Source organism: Onychostoma macrolepis, chromosome 04 (assembly GCF_012432095.1).
Source record: "Onychostoma macrolepis isolate SWU-2019 chromosome 04, ASM1243209v1, whole genome shotgun sequence".
Lineage (NCBI taxonomy): Eukaryota > Metazoa > Chordata > Actinopteri > Cypriniformes > Cyprinidae > Onychostoma > Onychostoma macrolepis.
The window spans coordinates 804,042-821,547 of record NC_081158.1 but is presented as its reverse complement, the minus strand read 5'-3'; the positions used below and the strand labels follow the sequence as shown (position 1 = coordinate 821,547).

The 17,506-nt window shown below is 35.6% G+C and overlaps 1 protein-coding gene across 1 annotated transcript in view; it reads right to left on the bottom strand.

The window, feature by feature from the left end:
• The window catches only part of LOC131539170 (uncharacterized), a 15,663-nt gene extending 11,041 nt beyond the window's left edge, over nt 1-4,622 (bottom strand). Inside the window, exon 1 of the mRNA XM_058773526.1 lies at nt 4,461-4,622. Coding sequence (XP_058629509.1) covers nt 4,461-4,622 — 162 coding nt within the window. The remainder of the gene's footprint in view (nt 1-4,460) is intronic.
• Between the last annotated feature and the right edge of the window lie 12,884 nt (nt 4,623-17,506).

Genomic DNA, 17,506 nt, shown 5'->3' with positions numbered 1-17,506 from the left:
CCTTTTTCTCTACATTTTTGCTTCCCATCACTTAAAGGTTCATCTTTGTCTTATCGGTCCAAAAACACAGTTCCAAAACTCTTCTGGCTCACCTTTGTGCTTTTTTGCAAACTCTAATCTTGCTTTTCTATTTCTGGAGCTGGTCAGAGGTTTGCATCTTGCTGTGTAGCATCTGTAATTCTGTGCCAAACTCTCCTGAGGACAGTAGATTGTCAGAGCATCACCCCAGCTTTCTGGAAGTTGTTGGTGATTTTACAGACATGTCTTTTAGGGTTTATTTTCACAGCTTTTATGATTTGTCTGTCATCAACTACTGTTGTTTTCTCAGCTGATCAGGTAGTTGTTGGTTGCTGGTGTCGCTGGTGGTTTCCAAACTCTTAAATTCCTCCATGTCCTTTGTTTTTGCTATAGCTTTAATTGACTTCCTCTTTTCTTTTAGCATCCAAATTGCTTGCTTTTCTCTCAAAGTCAGCTCCCTCATCTTCATCCTGGTTTGTGTGTATCATCATCGAATGCAAGATTCAGAATGCAGAAGTAATGGATATAACTGATACGACACATTCCCTGCTTTTAATATCTGAAGAATTAATGCAACAGGACACAGCTGATCACTTAGAAAGGCCTGTGAGGCAACTGTTCCAATATTTATGCTCACATCAGATAGAGGGATGAAAATCTAAAAGTGCTGAACTTCTTAGCTGGTAAAACGTGTGTTGAAACAGCTAATAATAAAATGTGACATTCTGTAGTTTTTTCTCATATTCATCTTTTAATCATATTTGTAAATGTCTTGACTCCACAGCCAACAGAGCAATTTTGTCTTTACTGTTCCAATACTTTTGGAGGGCACTGTATATTATGCCTCTCCCATTTATTGGTACTGTTACTATTCTGTTTGTTTGTTTGTTTTACCCACCCTTCCAGAGGGATTCCTAGTGGAAAGTGTCTTAAAAATTTCAGACTTTCATCAAACAAAGAGGTAAAAACTATATTTAATTTGTTTGTTTTTTAAGTTATAGAAAATATGCTGTACATCAGTGAATTTTAAAAAGAATGTTATTAAATTATCTTATTGCCATGGTTCAAATCATTCTTTCTTTTGTATTCGTATGCACTTAAAGGAGATTTTCTTAAAGATTATAATATGCCATTTTATAAAGCACCTCGGCCTATTCAAGATCATTATAATATACATAATTAATTAATATTTCAGATACCTGGTGACATCAGAGGAGCTACAAAGGAGGTGCTCTCTACCGGAAAGCTACTCTGCGAATTTGGTAGTGGCCTATCTAAGGAAAGCCAAAGGACAAAAAAAGAAAATAACTGAGAGGTTGGCAGAGCTGGACGTGACACCCTCAAAGCACACAAAGCTCTCTTCACAGTGCTCCAAACTTTGTGAAGGTAATAATGGAGAAGTGGTAGAAGTACTTTAAAGGGAATTCTGAGACCAGTATTATGCTTTTTGACTTTGAATCATGGAATTGTTCATTGTTATAATAGTAAGGGTTTACATAATATAACTTCTAAGTATTGTCCAGGCATTAATTTTAATTTATAATTCTGTAACAGCATGTTTAGAGTGGCTTTAATAAATCACAGAAACTTTATTGTTATACACTTAAAGTTTCTTAGACAAGTTGTCTTACCGCTATGGGTTATAGGTCAATCCAATGTGTTAATAGCCCCTGAAATTAGTGTTACGTTGTTTCACAATCAGGAAGCTAGACCTCTATCTCCATGCAGTTGATATTATTTGTATTATTGGATAATTAGATAACTGTGGGAATGTACAGTCATAAAAAGTTTATAAAATAGACAGTGAGTGTACCTGCACACTGTTTTTATTTTTTTATATGTACTGCTTGAGAGTTGGACATTATTACAAATAAATTTGTTACATATAATTAATATATTTTAGATGAATGCAGTGATCTGGCTGGTGATATAATGTACCTAGCAGCCAAGTTCATCCCCCAGAAAACAGTGGCTCAAGACTTGCTGGAAGAGGGGACCGTCCATACAGCCTTGGCCAGAACAGAAGACTGCAGGTAAGTTAATAACAATTTACTACTACACTTGACTTTAACTGAATGATTCAGTGGTCAGCTGAACTGGGAAACTAAATCGTTTTTGGTGTTTTCAATTTCAGGAAGACCTTGAGAGCTGTGAAGAATGCTTTAGAGGCTCATTGGGAACCGTTTGACCTGGCAACACATGGTCTTGGGCCTGCTGTTATAAAGGGCACTTTTTCATTAATTGATGCATGTCTTAAAGAGAAAATGAAAGCACTGAAATCAAAGAATTCCACAGATGAGTAAGGTTTTTTTTTTTTTTTTGGATGAACACTGTTCAGCAGAATAAGAAAAATAAAGACATTACAATTTCATGGTTTATTTTGATCTGCTTACATTCATAGATGATTGAAACCTCACTACAAATGACAACTAATAGCCTGTTTATGCCTTTTAATAGACACTCAATACAATGAGCAATAAACAAGTAGTTTGTAGTAATTCATAGATTCCATTTACATACGTAATGTTTTGCTTTTTTAATGCATATACAAAAATTTGGGTCTTTGTGATTTATAGTCCCTTCACTGTGAAAGACCATGAGGTTTTCATCATCTGAGATATGAGTGACTATCGATATTTTTTCTAGCAAGAGCAGGCCTAATTCTCTGGAGAAAACAGTATGTTTGCACAGAGAACCTCTGGATCTTCTGCAGTCACATGTGACCATTACAAAATCAACTGTGTGAGACTAAGTGCTAGTATCTGGTGGAATAACACATGTTCCCTTTTCATTCATTTTACATTTTGAATCCAGCCCCTTCTCTATCATAGATTTGACAGTATTAGAGAAGTCATCAGTGTTGTTTAATTAATTTTAATATAAGTATTAAAATTAGAGTAAAATAATTTTAATGGATTTTGAGATTAACCTCAAGTATTACAATAAACGTTTTTGAGTAGTATTTGTGGACATCTCCACACAGCAGGCTAAGAAGCTGATCAATTCACCTGTTGGTGTTCCCCTTCAGGAATTGATATTTCATTGTGAAAAAGACTCTATATGAGACTCCTAAACTCCTAATTTGCTGCTTATTAATAGTTAGTAAGGTAGTAAGGTAGGAGTAGGGATGCAGAATATGTGTTTTATAAGTACTAATAAACAGTCAATATGTTAATTAATAATAACAGGAGTACTCAATATAATTCATATCAGTGTTATTTTTAGTGTACTATGCACTGCTCTCAGGGCAGGATGACTCAATATAATGCATATTTTTGGTATTTTGTGTGTACAGTGTGCTGCAGGAGTACACTAATATATTCTTTTCTCTCTTCTCTCGGTCTTTAAACAAGGAACCACTGAATACCAATAAAATTAATGGTAAGCATCTAATATTCATTTCAGCCTTAACGTTTCAACCTTAGGGCTCCTGGAGCCGCCCTAGCACTGTGTATTTTAAGGTTCCAGGAACAATTAAGTGTGTGCAGTTGAAAATACAGTAGTCAAATACAAACAATTTTTGCCATGTATCTACTATGTAAACTGAAATCCTAAGCTTTACATATTTCAATTGCAGGAAGACCTTATAGACACTAAGGAGAAACTGGGAGACATTTGTCCAGGCAACCAATGGCCTTGGGCCTGGATTAATGGAGGACACATTTGATTTCATCGACTCGCGTCTAAAAGAAAAAGCACTAAGAAAAATCACTTCAAAAGCTGTAAGAATGATGTGTACTAGTTAAAGTACAGGAGTTTAATGTTGCATCTTTGCTGTACCATTTTGTTATATGTCAATGTTTTAGATGCATATAATCCACTAGATTTTTATTAGGAAAGTAGTCATTTTATTGGAATGTTGAAGTGTTCAATACAAATATTTAGTTCATATTTGTTTATGATCAACATTTGTTCCTTCATTTTACTCTATACAAAGCATAAATACAACAGTCATTGACAAAAAAGTAGATGGAAGGTGAGAAAAATCATTTTTTGGCTAGGCAAAGTAATTGTTTCAACAATGAAAGGTTTCTTAAGTCACTTCAAGATCAACCTTGTTTTTTCTTCTTTTTGACTGTGTAATTTACATTGACTGCATCTTTTGCTTTTTTGACCCTTTTACGATACTCATGAAGTGCAGTCGTTTTCCTTTTCCTTGACACTTTAATAAACTGTGAAAAAACTAATTTGTGTGCTGTCTGTACTAAACTGTACACTTCCTTATTCTCTTGAAATTTTTCTGATTGGCTCCACTCATGAAGATCTGTGAGCATGTCCTGCAGTGTAGCGCTTTTTTTCTCACTGGACTTTAGGCTGTGTAAAGGTAAAGAATTGCTCTCACAAGATGCTGTGTAGAGAATGTTGTGAACTAGTATACATACACATACCTCTCCATAACTATTTGCAGTGCATGTACAAAATCTTGTCCCTTTATGACTTACAACTCCTACGCTCCCATCAAAGTGACAGACAGTAAGGTTTTCATTATCTGTGAAGTAGGATTGACTATCAACAATCTTTCTTGCTGCATCTGTCCTAAGGTCTTGAATCACAAGTCCTTGTTTCTCTGCAATTGTCCGTGAGAAAATTAAGTGTTTGCACATAGATCCGCATTGGAATCTTTTGCAATTGCATTTGTGCATCACCAAGTCAACTGTGTGAGGTTGTGTGCTTGTATCTGGTGGAACCAAACACACTCCATTTTTAGACATGTCTATTTTTGCATCCAGGCCTTTTGCAATCATAGACTGAGCAGCATAAGTGGTCTCCTCACTGTTAGGTCCTTTGAGTCATCCAGTTTCTGTCAGGTCATCCAGGTAACTGAACAATAAAATAAAACAAGGTAAGAAATGGTCAACTGATGTAAGAATAAAATAATAATAATGATGATAATAATCAGATTCCCTTATAGATTCCCTATAAACTAATAAAACCAAACTAACAAATATATAAACCTATACAATAAAGAAAAGAAAAAACTATTTTGCATACTTTATTTTATGAGATTGTGGGTTCACTTGCTGTAGTTTTAGAATAATTAACGTCCTGAAAGCTGACAGCCATGTTTAATTAATGTTTTGATGGATGATAAGTGTTGTTTAAGGGAATTAACACCGATTAAGTCATAGAGAATAGATTGAGTTTATTGTAGAGCTTTGTTGATAATGGCAAGAGGTATTATCTATGCTATATATGATCAGAGTACCACAACTTGGTCATATGATTTCTGTAATTGGTAATTACAGTTTGGCAGTGAACTTACATTTACCTGTAATATTTCTGTACATCACCACACAGCAAGCGAAGAAGCTGATCAATCCTGCTATTCATCTTTCCCTTTAGAAACTGGTACTTCATTGTGAGGAAAAACCTGTGTACAAACGATAAGTAACTTAAAGCATCCTTAATAAAAAATTTGTCATGATTATCATCTTATATACATTATGAGTATTCTATTCTAATAGTTCACCTCTCTGCCTTGTTGTTGGTTTCACTGTTATGATGATAGAATGACCGGCCAAAATTGGACCACAATTCTCCCAAACAAATCCACTGATTCTTGAGGTAGGTGGATACATGTGAACTACCCAGACATGTATCAAGCTCTTCACATTTTCTAGCTGATGTGTTGTTGAACTCTTCCTCCTGTTAAAAAAAAAAACCACATTGTAAACTTATGCCTACTTATATATACACACGTTAGGGATAGTTCACTCAAAACTGATTTTCATTTTCATGGAAACATCTTAAAGACAATTTATACAAAAGTTAAACTTAAAATATAAACTGGACCAACCCAAGAAAAATCCTAATAGTTTTAGTTGCATATACTGAAGACATATTCATTTCTAAAGAATAAAGTGCTATATGATTAAAAAAAGGTTACCGTTAAGCAGGATTTCATTGATGCCATTGTTTGAATCACAGTATTTCTTTGATTTACAGGCAAGTTCCCTCCGTCTTTTCTAACCATCCATCTATGCACGGCCTACAAAAAGATGAATTCTTATAAGACCTTTGAAATCTTTGTTTTGTTTCAAGTCTTTTGTACTTTTTCTATCTTACAATGTTGAATGATTTTGTTCAGAACTTCAGTAATAAGCCTACCTGGAGTACATGAAACCAGCAAAGAAGAACCTTGGCTGTTGGAAAAACTCTTCTTATGGCATTGAGTTCCTTAAGGTCACGGTCAATCATTATCGACCTACAGGGTAAAGAATTGAGAAGCAATTTAGATGCATCAACATACACTGCGTAGCGTTTGACAAATGCATATTTGTGTGAAAATGTAGTTTACAATTTGCTGTATTCATGTAAGGTGTTCATCCAGTAGCCACATTTTTTTACATTAGCAATATTTGCTGCTAAAATTTACAAACCTACACTTAACTTCTTACCTGGGAAGAAATCCAGGGTTGTGTATTGCAAGCTTTTCCAAGCAGATGGCAAGTATGTCAGCTGATTCTTGACTGATAATAAAGTAAGCAAATGGGACTGCTCTTCCAATACTGTTTGTCAAAAGAAGTGCATAAACATTTTTTTTGCCAGGGTGTCTGCACCACAATTATTAACGGTTGATCTTCACTCAAAGGCTGGTAGTAGCAAATATTTTCCTGCAGCTCTGATGTGACTAGCTTGTCCACACTAACACAATCCTTTGCGTCAGGAAAACTGAGAGCATTGATGGTCTTTTTGATTAATCTTATATCTTCAGGTGTAACATAGTATCGCCGATTGTATTTGTCCATATGTCCATGACGCTCTGCCCAGTCCACACATTTTTCAGAAATTGACAGTCCTTGATCAAGCCATATTTCAATGAAAGCAAATAACTCTGAGTCAACACGATTTTTTATTCCCTCTTGTTTAGTGCACACATCATGTCCACTGTGTTGAAGCATTTTATTTACCACAGCACCTGTAAAACGGCCATCTTTGATGATTTTAAATGATACATATGCTTTGCATGAATTAGCTCTTGTCTTTGTAGGTTCTCCTTTGCTTTTTCCACTTGGTTTGGATGATCTTTCATATGCAAAGTAATGGTAGTTCTTATGTGCAGAAACAGATGATTTGAAGACAATTTTCTGTCAGACAAAGCACATCTAGTTTATGGTCAGTGAACATATCATTTACAAAAAGTGCTTTTGAAGAAAGGGATCTAATATTCAATAAGCCAAGCTTTATCATGTGTTTATCTGTATTATATGGTTTTTTGTATTTGTTGAACATCAATTAAATTGTTACTATTACTTTGGTTTGGATGTTTTCTGTATTTTCTAGTTCGGGGAACAGACACAGTCTCTATAGAGTGATATCTAGATGAAAAAGTTTCTATGTGCTGAGAGTTAACTGACTTTGGTGACGTGAGGCGGCTAGCAGACGATCGGTTTAGCCAGTCTGTCTGCTTCCTGACCTGGGCTCCAGTTAGTCAAGTACAAACTCTAAGACTATGTGTCATATTTCTAGAGAGAAGAGCGGCACCACCCCAGGAGGGATGAACACCATCTCTTTTCAACAGGTCAGGTCTGCCCCAAAAATTCTTCCAATTGTCTATAAAGCCCATGTTATTTTGCGGGCAAGTTAAGTACCTTCTAGTGCAGCTTAAAGTCATACCTGTTCTGCATTTTAACTTTTTACTGGGTCAAATATCTCAATGTTGTCTTATTTTAATTATTTCTTCTTTTTATTATCATAACTGTTTGTGATGTACAGCACTTTGAAGTTACTGTGTAGCCTGAAAAGTGCTTTATAAATAAATAAATACAAAAAAATAACATTTAAAATAATAATAATAATGACGATGATGATGATGATTATTATTATAAATGCTGTTTGACCTCAAGACTGAAAATAACATTTAAAATAATAATAATTATGATGATTGTTATTATTATTATTATTATTATAAATGCTGTTTGACCTCAAGACTAAAAATCTAATTTAAAATAATAATTAAAAAAAATTAATAAAATACGCTGTTTGACTACAAGACTGGAACCAACTAACTGACTAATTAATTAATTAATAAACTAACTAACTAACTGACTGACTGACTGAAGGCTATTATAAAGGTAATACAAATATTAGTTAGAAAGCATTACTTATAGACCAGGTCCCCACTACGCTAAACCGTACAGTGTGTGTGTATTCAGTACAATGGGTTTCACACGACTCTCCATTAACACTCTACAGGACCCCACGACGTCAAACCAGAAACAGTGTGTATGTGCTGCTGTTTAACCTCAAGACTGAAAATAACATTTTAAATAATAATAATTATGATGATTGTTATTATTAGTATTATTATAATTATCATCAGGCTAGTCATACTAATTAATATTAGGGCTTATTTGTTGCATTATATTTCTTTTTCCGTGTTTTTACAGTGTTGCACATTATTATAACCAATCACAGGATTATGCTGAGTTTATGAATGCAATGTCCAATCAGAGGCGTTCTGTTGTTCAGCGCACCGACTGAATTCTGACTCACGAGTTCTCTCATAAAGAACAAAGTGCAGATGTGTGTATAAGAGATTTATTCATCATACGGTGTAGATTCACCGATTATAACGGGAGTGTTTTTAAAGTGCATTAACTCGCGCTAGGCCGAGCTTGTGATGATGTTCTTTGGTAATGTAATGTTCTTTGCTCGTTTTCTGTAAGTTAGCTGCTTTTTGAATAACTGAGGAAATGTAAGCATTATATTAGTAAATTACGATGTTTCTATTAATTTGTTATCATGTTAAATACAGATTCAGTCATATTAAAAACATTAGGCTGCTTTTAGCCTTACGCTGGAGTTGGTTCACTTTCCGGCAATGAAACCAAGTAAATAAATAGTTAAATAAATTAGCAGGATAATATCGTGTACCGGCGATCTCACAGGCTGACGATAGGACGATATGAAAATTGAGCATATCGCCCAACACTAGTTCCCTCTACCCTTCAAAAAGTGATCACAGTCTTAAAGAATCTGGATCTGTGAAAATGACGAAAGCAGTCAAAGTGTGTCAAACCTCTCTCTAAAGCCGGTCACTTGCTCCGCAGTCGTGTGTTGTTTCTTCTTCAGGAATAATGTCCCTCGCTGCCAAAGGCAGGATTTCCTGGACCACAGTCGTCTTCACGGAGCAGTTTCTGCTGAAAGAGATCGTCGTTTAGCGTCCGGCCGAGAGTGACGCAACCGCATCAATGCTGCAATTAAAAACTGCACAAAATTATATTTTGTAGAATGTTTTGCCTAACAATTAAACTAAAAGACAAAAACTATGACATGAATACAAAGACAATGATTAAAATGTCTACATGTACGTTTTAAAAACTCACCAGCACTGCTTGTTTTGCCAAGTAAAGACAGAGACCGTATTCTGATAGATGTCCCTTTTGCGTTCTGCTTCAAATAAATATAATTTCTCCCTATATTCAACAACCACATTCCCACAATCTGAAAAAAAAAAAAACAACTTTCTTTTAAAACAATTAATAAACTATAATGATTAGATAAAATGTATATACACTTTAAAATGGTTTAACCTACAACTTATGACCAATGAATCACCGTGACAAGTCTTCCTTCATGATTACTGTATAAAGATTTTTAAAAGTCAATTTATAAATACTGCTTTCACAAATAAAAATGTGTAACTGCTAAAACGTTTAAGAGCTGAAGATAACTAAGAAAATGCATGATTACTTTTGCTTTGTGTTTGTGTATTAGGTTTAATTTATATTTAGTTACAGTTTATGATTATTAATCTTAACTCAATTCTAGGAATCAGAACTGAATTATCCCTGATTATTTATTTATTTAAGATTTCTATGACCTTGGAACGCACTCTTATGAAAAACAACCATGGTGTTACAATAATGTAACTATAAAACATGGCAAATTGATTATCATTTGAAAATATTATGTTTTTAAAAATAGTTAAATGGATGTAAAATAATGGTACATCTGTGGTAACTGTGAATTTACTAAAATACCATAGTAAACCTAGGGTAACCTACCTTTATATTGGGTTTTGTGTTTAGTCTCGTCGCTCCTCCGTCTCTTCCCCGGGAGCAGGCCGCATCACCGGCGCTCGATTCAGCGTCTCCCCGGGAATCACTAACCTCACTCCGGCCTCCCGGTGCCGGAAAATTTGACCGTTAGCATAATCTTTTCCTCATGTAAACCCGTTAAATTATATGCCGACATACAGTTAGTTTATCAGTGTTTTTGCCTCTTTTTTTTTTTGGTAAAAAACATCAATTACAACACAAAGACATTCGTAAAAAAAAAAATTCTGTAACTACATTTTTCACGAGGGATTAAACTGCGATTAATTCTTTTGACTATTGAATTATCGACATAATGTGAAAACAAACCTGTCTAATTACCTGTAACGATTGATTAATCCGTCGATTAAGATTGATTGACGTTGATTAACGGGTGATTTGCGCATGCGCAGTAGGTAAAGTGTGTGTGACGCGTCAGCGTGTGTACAGGTGCAGTTCCGCGGCCAGGCATCCAGCTGCAGCCCCGCAGACTCACTTCTTGCTAGACACCAGCGGATGGACAGCAGACGTCATTTCCGTATCGTCATTCACTTTTCAAATTGACGTCATTTCCGTATCGTCATTCACTTTTTTCAAATTTGACGCGCCATGCAGATGTCAGCGGTAAGAAAAAATAATAAACTGTCGATGATTTATTGGTCATGTCAGAATTCAAATGCACAAACTAGCTAGTAAAAAAAAATCGTCTTGTTTTCAAGGTACTGTGTCGTGTTTTTTTAAAGGTATTAGATATTACTCTAATATAGTTAAATATAAACATGCTCATTCTAATCATATTGTACATCTGTTCTTGCTTTAGGTGTGGTGAATGTCAAAAAACTGCCCCAGGCTGTAAGAGACATGTGTGTCCCTTTTAAAATTGTGCAATGCAGAAATTGCAGATGTTTTTTCAAAGACTGGGTGGGGTACTGTGGAAACGGAAGACGTGGAGACCTGCGAGGGTTTTATACAGAGCCTGAATTTCCTGAGCATTGCCCAGACTGCCAGTTTTAGGGGGCAGGAATGAGGTGTGGTGTGCACAGTGTGCAATAGTTTATTTGGAACTGTTCATTTTTTTTTTTTGTCAACTGTTTATTTTCTCTTGAAATAGAGACTTCCCCACAACCTTACGGGCCTGACTGTGGCATCTTCATTCTGATGGTCTAATTTTACTAATTAGATTGTGTAATTTCAATAAATATTGCAAAACCATGAAGTGTTAATTTGATCTGGATTGTTTGGTAAATTGTCTGATCATGTGAATCTACGTATATTTTAAAAACAGAAGTGGTTACATTTACAAAAAAATCTGAATTGAATATCCAAATGGGCAAGGCAAAAACTGTGGGCAATTAACATGTACAAGTCTGTTGTATTGACAAAACGTTATAGTCCATTGATCTAGGCTGAATTTAAGTCACAAAAAATAGTGATATGATCTGAACAATATATATTTTCAAGGTGGTTCTTCTGAATGCAGTTTGCATGAATTATTGATGTTATAATATTAAGTATATTATTGAGAATTGTTTTAAGTAAAGAGATATGATAAAGATCATATTTCAATTTGCACACAGCTTTTATAGAAGCTGTCTATCCACTGGTGAAAACCGAAAATAAATATGCTGTCTATCCATAGGTGAAAATATAAAATAAATATATGTCAATCCAGAGGTGAAAATATAAATTAAATATGTTGTCTATCCAGAGGTGAAAATATAAAATAAATATATGTCCATCCAGCGGTGAAAACGGAAACTAGCGGCGAAACGGAAATGACGGAGAAAATGGAAATGACGTAAGCTGTCTATCCACTGGTGTCTAGCCGGAGGTGAGTCTGCGGGGCTGCAGCTGGATGCTATTGTACAGGGGCGCTGTAGAGCAGCGCTGCCACACACACTCGCACACAGAAATCCGGTTTTTGTTCATGGAGGGGATCGAGAAAAAAACTGCACTAGGCATATCAGCAACGCCCAAGCCCCCTGAGCCTATTTCAAGCAAAACGGTCCCCACAATGTTTTTGGTCCCCACTATGTGAGTGTGCTAACGTGTTGAGGACCCCACCATGTAATAAAAACAAACACACACACACACAGTCAGCCGCCTCACTCAGAAAGACGATAAAAACATTCATATTTTCAAACATAGAAAGGCGCAAAGTTTCATTGGCCAGTTTCCTGGATGACAGCCAGATTAACCAATCACGATAAAAGCATTGTTGTTAATGATGATAATATTTTAACATATACCTTTAGATTTTACAATAGGTTTAACGGTCAAAATATTGTAAAATGCTAATAAAATAATAATAATCTTAAATAATTTAGTAATAATAATTTAAAAGGCAGAAATTTATTTTGTATGCTGTTGAAGACATTAAGTTGATTCAACATACAGTTCTTGTAAAAAAACAAAAAACAAATCAACATTGATTTACAAGTGTTTTTGGTGACCTTATTTCAACCATATTTCAACGTTGAAGGTGGGTCATGTGCAACAATTGGCTATTACAAAACTTGTTTTTAATTAACATGCACAACAAATAAACTTTTTTTTTAACAAATTATTTTTTATTTTTATTTTTTTGAAAAAATAAAATGCCCTTTGCATTCAAAACACATTAATAACAAATGAAAAAGTGGCAAAACAATTCATTTAAGTGTCATCAATAGAGGTCAACCAATAATGTTTTTTCTCTGGCCAATAGCGACATTTAGAAATCAGGACAGCCAATGGCCAATACAGTATATGATTTTTGGCCAATTTTCTCTTTTTTTCCCCTTTATCTCATGAAAGAGAGTTTGAGTAAATGATTATTGCAGGGCACAAGATGGTAATAGTCATAGTAGTAGCAGTAGCAGTAGCCTAATTCATAGTAATAATACATGGCTCAAAACTTAACCACCTTCTCAAAACAGTTCTGAAGCATGCATTTTGTTTATGTTTGCTGACAGACACCAGTGTTTCCCACAGACTTGCAAATGCAGATTCTTTCTCTGCCATCAGGAGGCGAAGTTGGACCTGTTTCCCCGGTAATAGCTGTAATCAAATCAGCGCTGCGCTCACAAATGGTACTTTATCAGGCATTAGAGGAAAGACGAAATGAGAATGACATAAAAGCATTCACTGCATGAAAAGAGGTGTATCTGTACTAGGAAACTCCTGTATATACCACTGATTTTAAACCAACAACATGTCTATTAGACCCTCTTCCCACTAAATTACTGAAAGAGTTGTTACCTGTAGCAGAAGAACCGCTTCTCAATATTATAAACTCTTCTCAATATTATAAACTCATCTTTATCTTTAGATCACGTCCCAAAACCATTCAAGCTGGCATTTATTAAGCCTCTTATTAAGAAATCACAACTAGATCCTAGTGAATTAGCAAATTACAAATCATTTCAAATCTTCCGTTTATGTCAAAAATTTTAGAAAATGTTGTCTGCACAATTGTTCTCCTTCTTGCAAAAATATGATATCTATGAATAATTTCAGTCAGGTTTCAGGCCCCACCATAGCACAGAAACTGCACTTGTTAAAATTACAAATGACTTCTTGCGTCAGACCAAGGCTGCATCTCTTTGCTAGTTTTACTTGATCTATAGTGGCGAACTCAGCACTAAGGTCATTACATACTCATAGATCGATTACAAAACTATATGGGTATTAAAGGGCAGGCTTTAAGATGGTTTATATTCTACCTGTCTGATCGCTACCACTTTATTTAAACGGGGAGTCATCTCAATTATCACCAGTAAAGTATGGAGTGCCACAAGGATCTGTCCTAGATCCTCTGCTATTTTCAATATACATGTTGCCCCATGATAATATTATTAGAAAATAGGGGATTAGTTTCCATTGTTATGCTGATGATACTCAACTATATATCTCAACAAGACCAGATGAAACTTCTAAATTATCTAAGCTAACAGAGTGTGTTAAAAATGTAAAAGATTGGATGACCAATAATTTTCTCCTATTAAATTTGGATAAGACCGAGATATTACTTACTGGACCAAAAAACAGTACACAGAATCTCTTGGATTACAATTTGCTACTAGACTAATGTACTATTACTACCTCTACAGTCAAAAATCTGGGCGTTATATTAGACAGCAACTTGTCTTTTGAAAATCATATTTCCCATGTTACAAAAACAGCATTCTTTCATCTTAGAAACATTGCCAAGCTACGAAACATGTTACCTGTTTCTGATGCAGAAAAGCTAGTTCATGCATTCATGACCTCTAGACTGGACTATTTTAATGCACTGCTAGGTGGTTGTCCTGCATCTTCAATAAACAAGTAACAGATAGTCCAAAATGCAGCGGCTAGAGTCCTTACCAGGTCAAGAAAATATGATCATATTACCCCAATTTTACAGTCCCTGCACTGGCTACCTATTAAGTTCCGTATCAGTTACAAAATATTACTATTTACCTATAAGGCCCTTCATGGTTCAGCTCCTGCGTACCTAACTAGTCTTCTACCATGCTACAATCCATCACGCTCCGTAAGTTCGCAAATCTCTGGACTTTTGGTAGTACCTAGGATAGCAAAGTCCACTAAAAGAGGTAGAGCTCTTTCGCACTTGGCTCCCAAACTATGGAATAGCCTTCCTGATAACGTTCGGGGTTCAGACACACTCTCTCTGTTTAAATCCAGATTAAAGACACATCTCTTAAGCAAGGCATTCACATAATGCATCTCATAATATTGTACTGTAGTTATATCTGATCAAATGCACATTATTATTCTTTAGCTTGGGTTAAACAAATAATTTTTGCTTGGTTGGAATAGCAGCTACACTAATTTTGTCTCTATTGTTTCTCTGTCACTGCAATTACACAAGTTTCAATCTGGATCCAGAACACCTGAGAAGAGACGGTGCCAACCCCTCAGAGGACCTCAGATGATGCCAACCCTGAGACAACATACAGAACTACCGAATTTGGCTAGAAGTTTGATTGCAACATATAATCATTGCTGTTAATAGTGTTCATCGTCTCTTTGATTACATCATTAACTGATTTTTACCGTACATTTTTGTCATATGTACATCAACTTGACATAGTCACTACTGATAAGCTACTACTGATATATTGAAGAATCTTAAATTTTCTGTAAAGGTGCTTTGCAACGATTTGTATCGTGAAAAGCGCTATACAAAAAACCCAAAAAACTTGAATTATATATATATATATATATATATATATATATATATATATATATATATATATATATATATATATATATATATATATGTATGTATGTACTTAACTTTTTTATAGAGAAAGAAAAAATATTTTCAAAAAGAAAAAATACACATACATACATACACACACACACATACAGGTGCATCTCAATAAATTAGAATGTCGTGGAAAAGTTCATTTATTTCAGTAATTCAAATACTCAAATTGTGAAACTTGTGTATTAAATAAATTCAATGCACACAGACTGAAGTAGTTTAAGTCTTTGGTTTTTTTAACCTTTTCAGTGGTGAGTTTAAAATATTCCAGCGGTCCCCCCAGAGTGAGTTTTTTTTTAGGCGACCGTTATTTTAGAACGTTTCCCCTTAATGTTTCCATGGCGACGTGTCATGATTGTCACGTGACACACCGCGGCCACAATAACACTGTATGACAGATGGATCGCTTTTATTTCGTTTTTCCTTTTTTCTTCAAAATATTCATAAACTTGCTTACCATATAATCAACTATCTGATATTCCGATTCACAAATATGTGCAAATGAGTGTGTTTTATCGTTTAAAAACAGTTCTAAATGATCTTGATCGTGATCTGTAATGTGAGATGGGCGCCGCCATGTTTGTTCGCGCTGCAGTTCAGAGAGTCCTGTCAGTCAGATTTACATCACGTAAATTCATCAATTTCTCACAAAATACATGCAAGTAAGTGGCGGGTGAAATGGGAGAAGAATAGAGTGAACTTTATAGTTACTTACACTATGTGCATTTGATATTAATAAAAATTATATTTGAATGGATTGTTATTGCTGCTTCCATAAACATCTGAGTGTATTTTACGAACTCTAAATGTATTGTTTTACTAGTACTTATGTGTATTTAAATGTCTAAAGCATAAAATAAACATGTGGTTAAAAACACTGCATAGATGCGATTATGACAAGTGCAGCTGCATCTCAGCATCAGTCAACGCGCGAAAACGCAGTTTGAATTTGGCAGTTATGCCACGTCACCGAACGTTCTAAATCCCATATGTGGGACCGTACTCCCAGCGGCACGGAAATGAAAATCCCATATGTGGAACCATACCGCTCAAAAGGTTAATTGTGATTATTTTGGCTCACATTTAACAAAAACCCACCAATTCACTATCTCAACAAATTAGAATACTTCATAAGACCAATAAGAAAAACATTTTTAGTGAACTGTTGGCCTTCTGGAAAGTATGTTCATTTACTGTATATGTACTCAATACTTGGTAGGGGCTCCTTTTGCTTTAATTACTGCCTCAATTCGGCGTGGCATGAAGGTGATCAGTTTGTGGCACTGCCGAGGTGGTATGGAAGCCCAGGTTTCTTTGAAAGTGGCCTTCAGCTCATCTGCATTTTTTGGTCTCTTGTTTCTCATTTTCCTCTTGTCAATACCCCATAGATTCTCTATGGGGTTCAGGTCTGGTGAGTTTGCTGGCCAGTCAGGCACACCAACACCATGGTCATTTAACCAACTTTTGGTGCTTTTGGCAGTGTGGGCAGGTGCCAAATCCTGCTGGAAAATGAAATCAGCATCTTTAAAAAGCTGGTCAGCAGAAGGAAGCATGAAGTGCTCCAAAAGTTCTTGGTAAACGGGTGCAGTGACGTTGGTTTTTAAAAAACACAATGGACCAACACCAGCAGATGACATTGCACCCCAAATCATCACAGACTGTGGAAACTTAACACTGGACTTCAAGCAACTTGGGCTATGAGCTTCTCTACCCTTCCTCCAGACTCTAGGACCTTGGTTTCCAAATGAAATACAAAACTTGCTCTCATCTGAAAAGAGGACTTTGGACCACTGGGCAACAGTCCAGTTCTTCTCCTTAGCCCAGGTAAGACGCCTCTGATGTTGTCTGTGGTTCAGGAGTGGGTTAACAAGAGGAATATGACAACTGTAGCCAAATTCCTTGACACGTCTGTGTGTGGTGGCTCTTGATGCCTTGACCCCAGCCTCAGTCCATTCCTTGTGAAGTTCACCCAAATTCTTGAATCGATTTTGCTTGACAATCCTCATAAGGCTGCGGTTCTCTTGGTTGGTTGTGCATCTTTTTCTTCCACACTTTTCCTTCCACTCAACTTTTGTTAACATGCTTGGATACAGCACTCTGTGAACAGCCAGCTTCTTTAGCAATGAATGTTTGTGGCTTACCCTCCTTGTGAAGGGTGTCAATGATTGTCTTCTGGACAACTGTCAGATCAGCA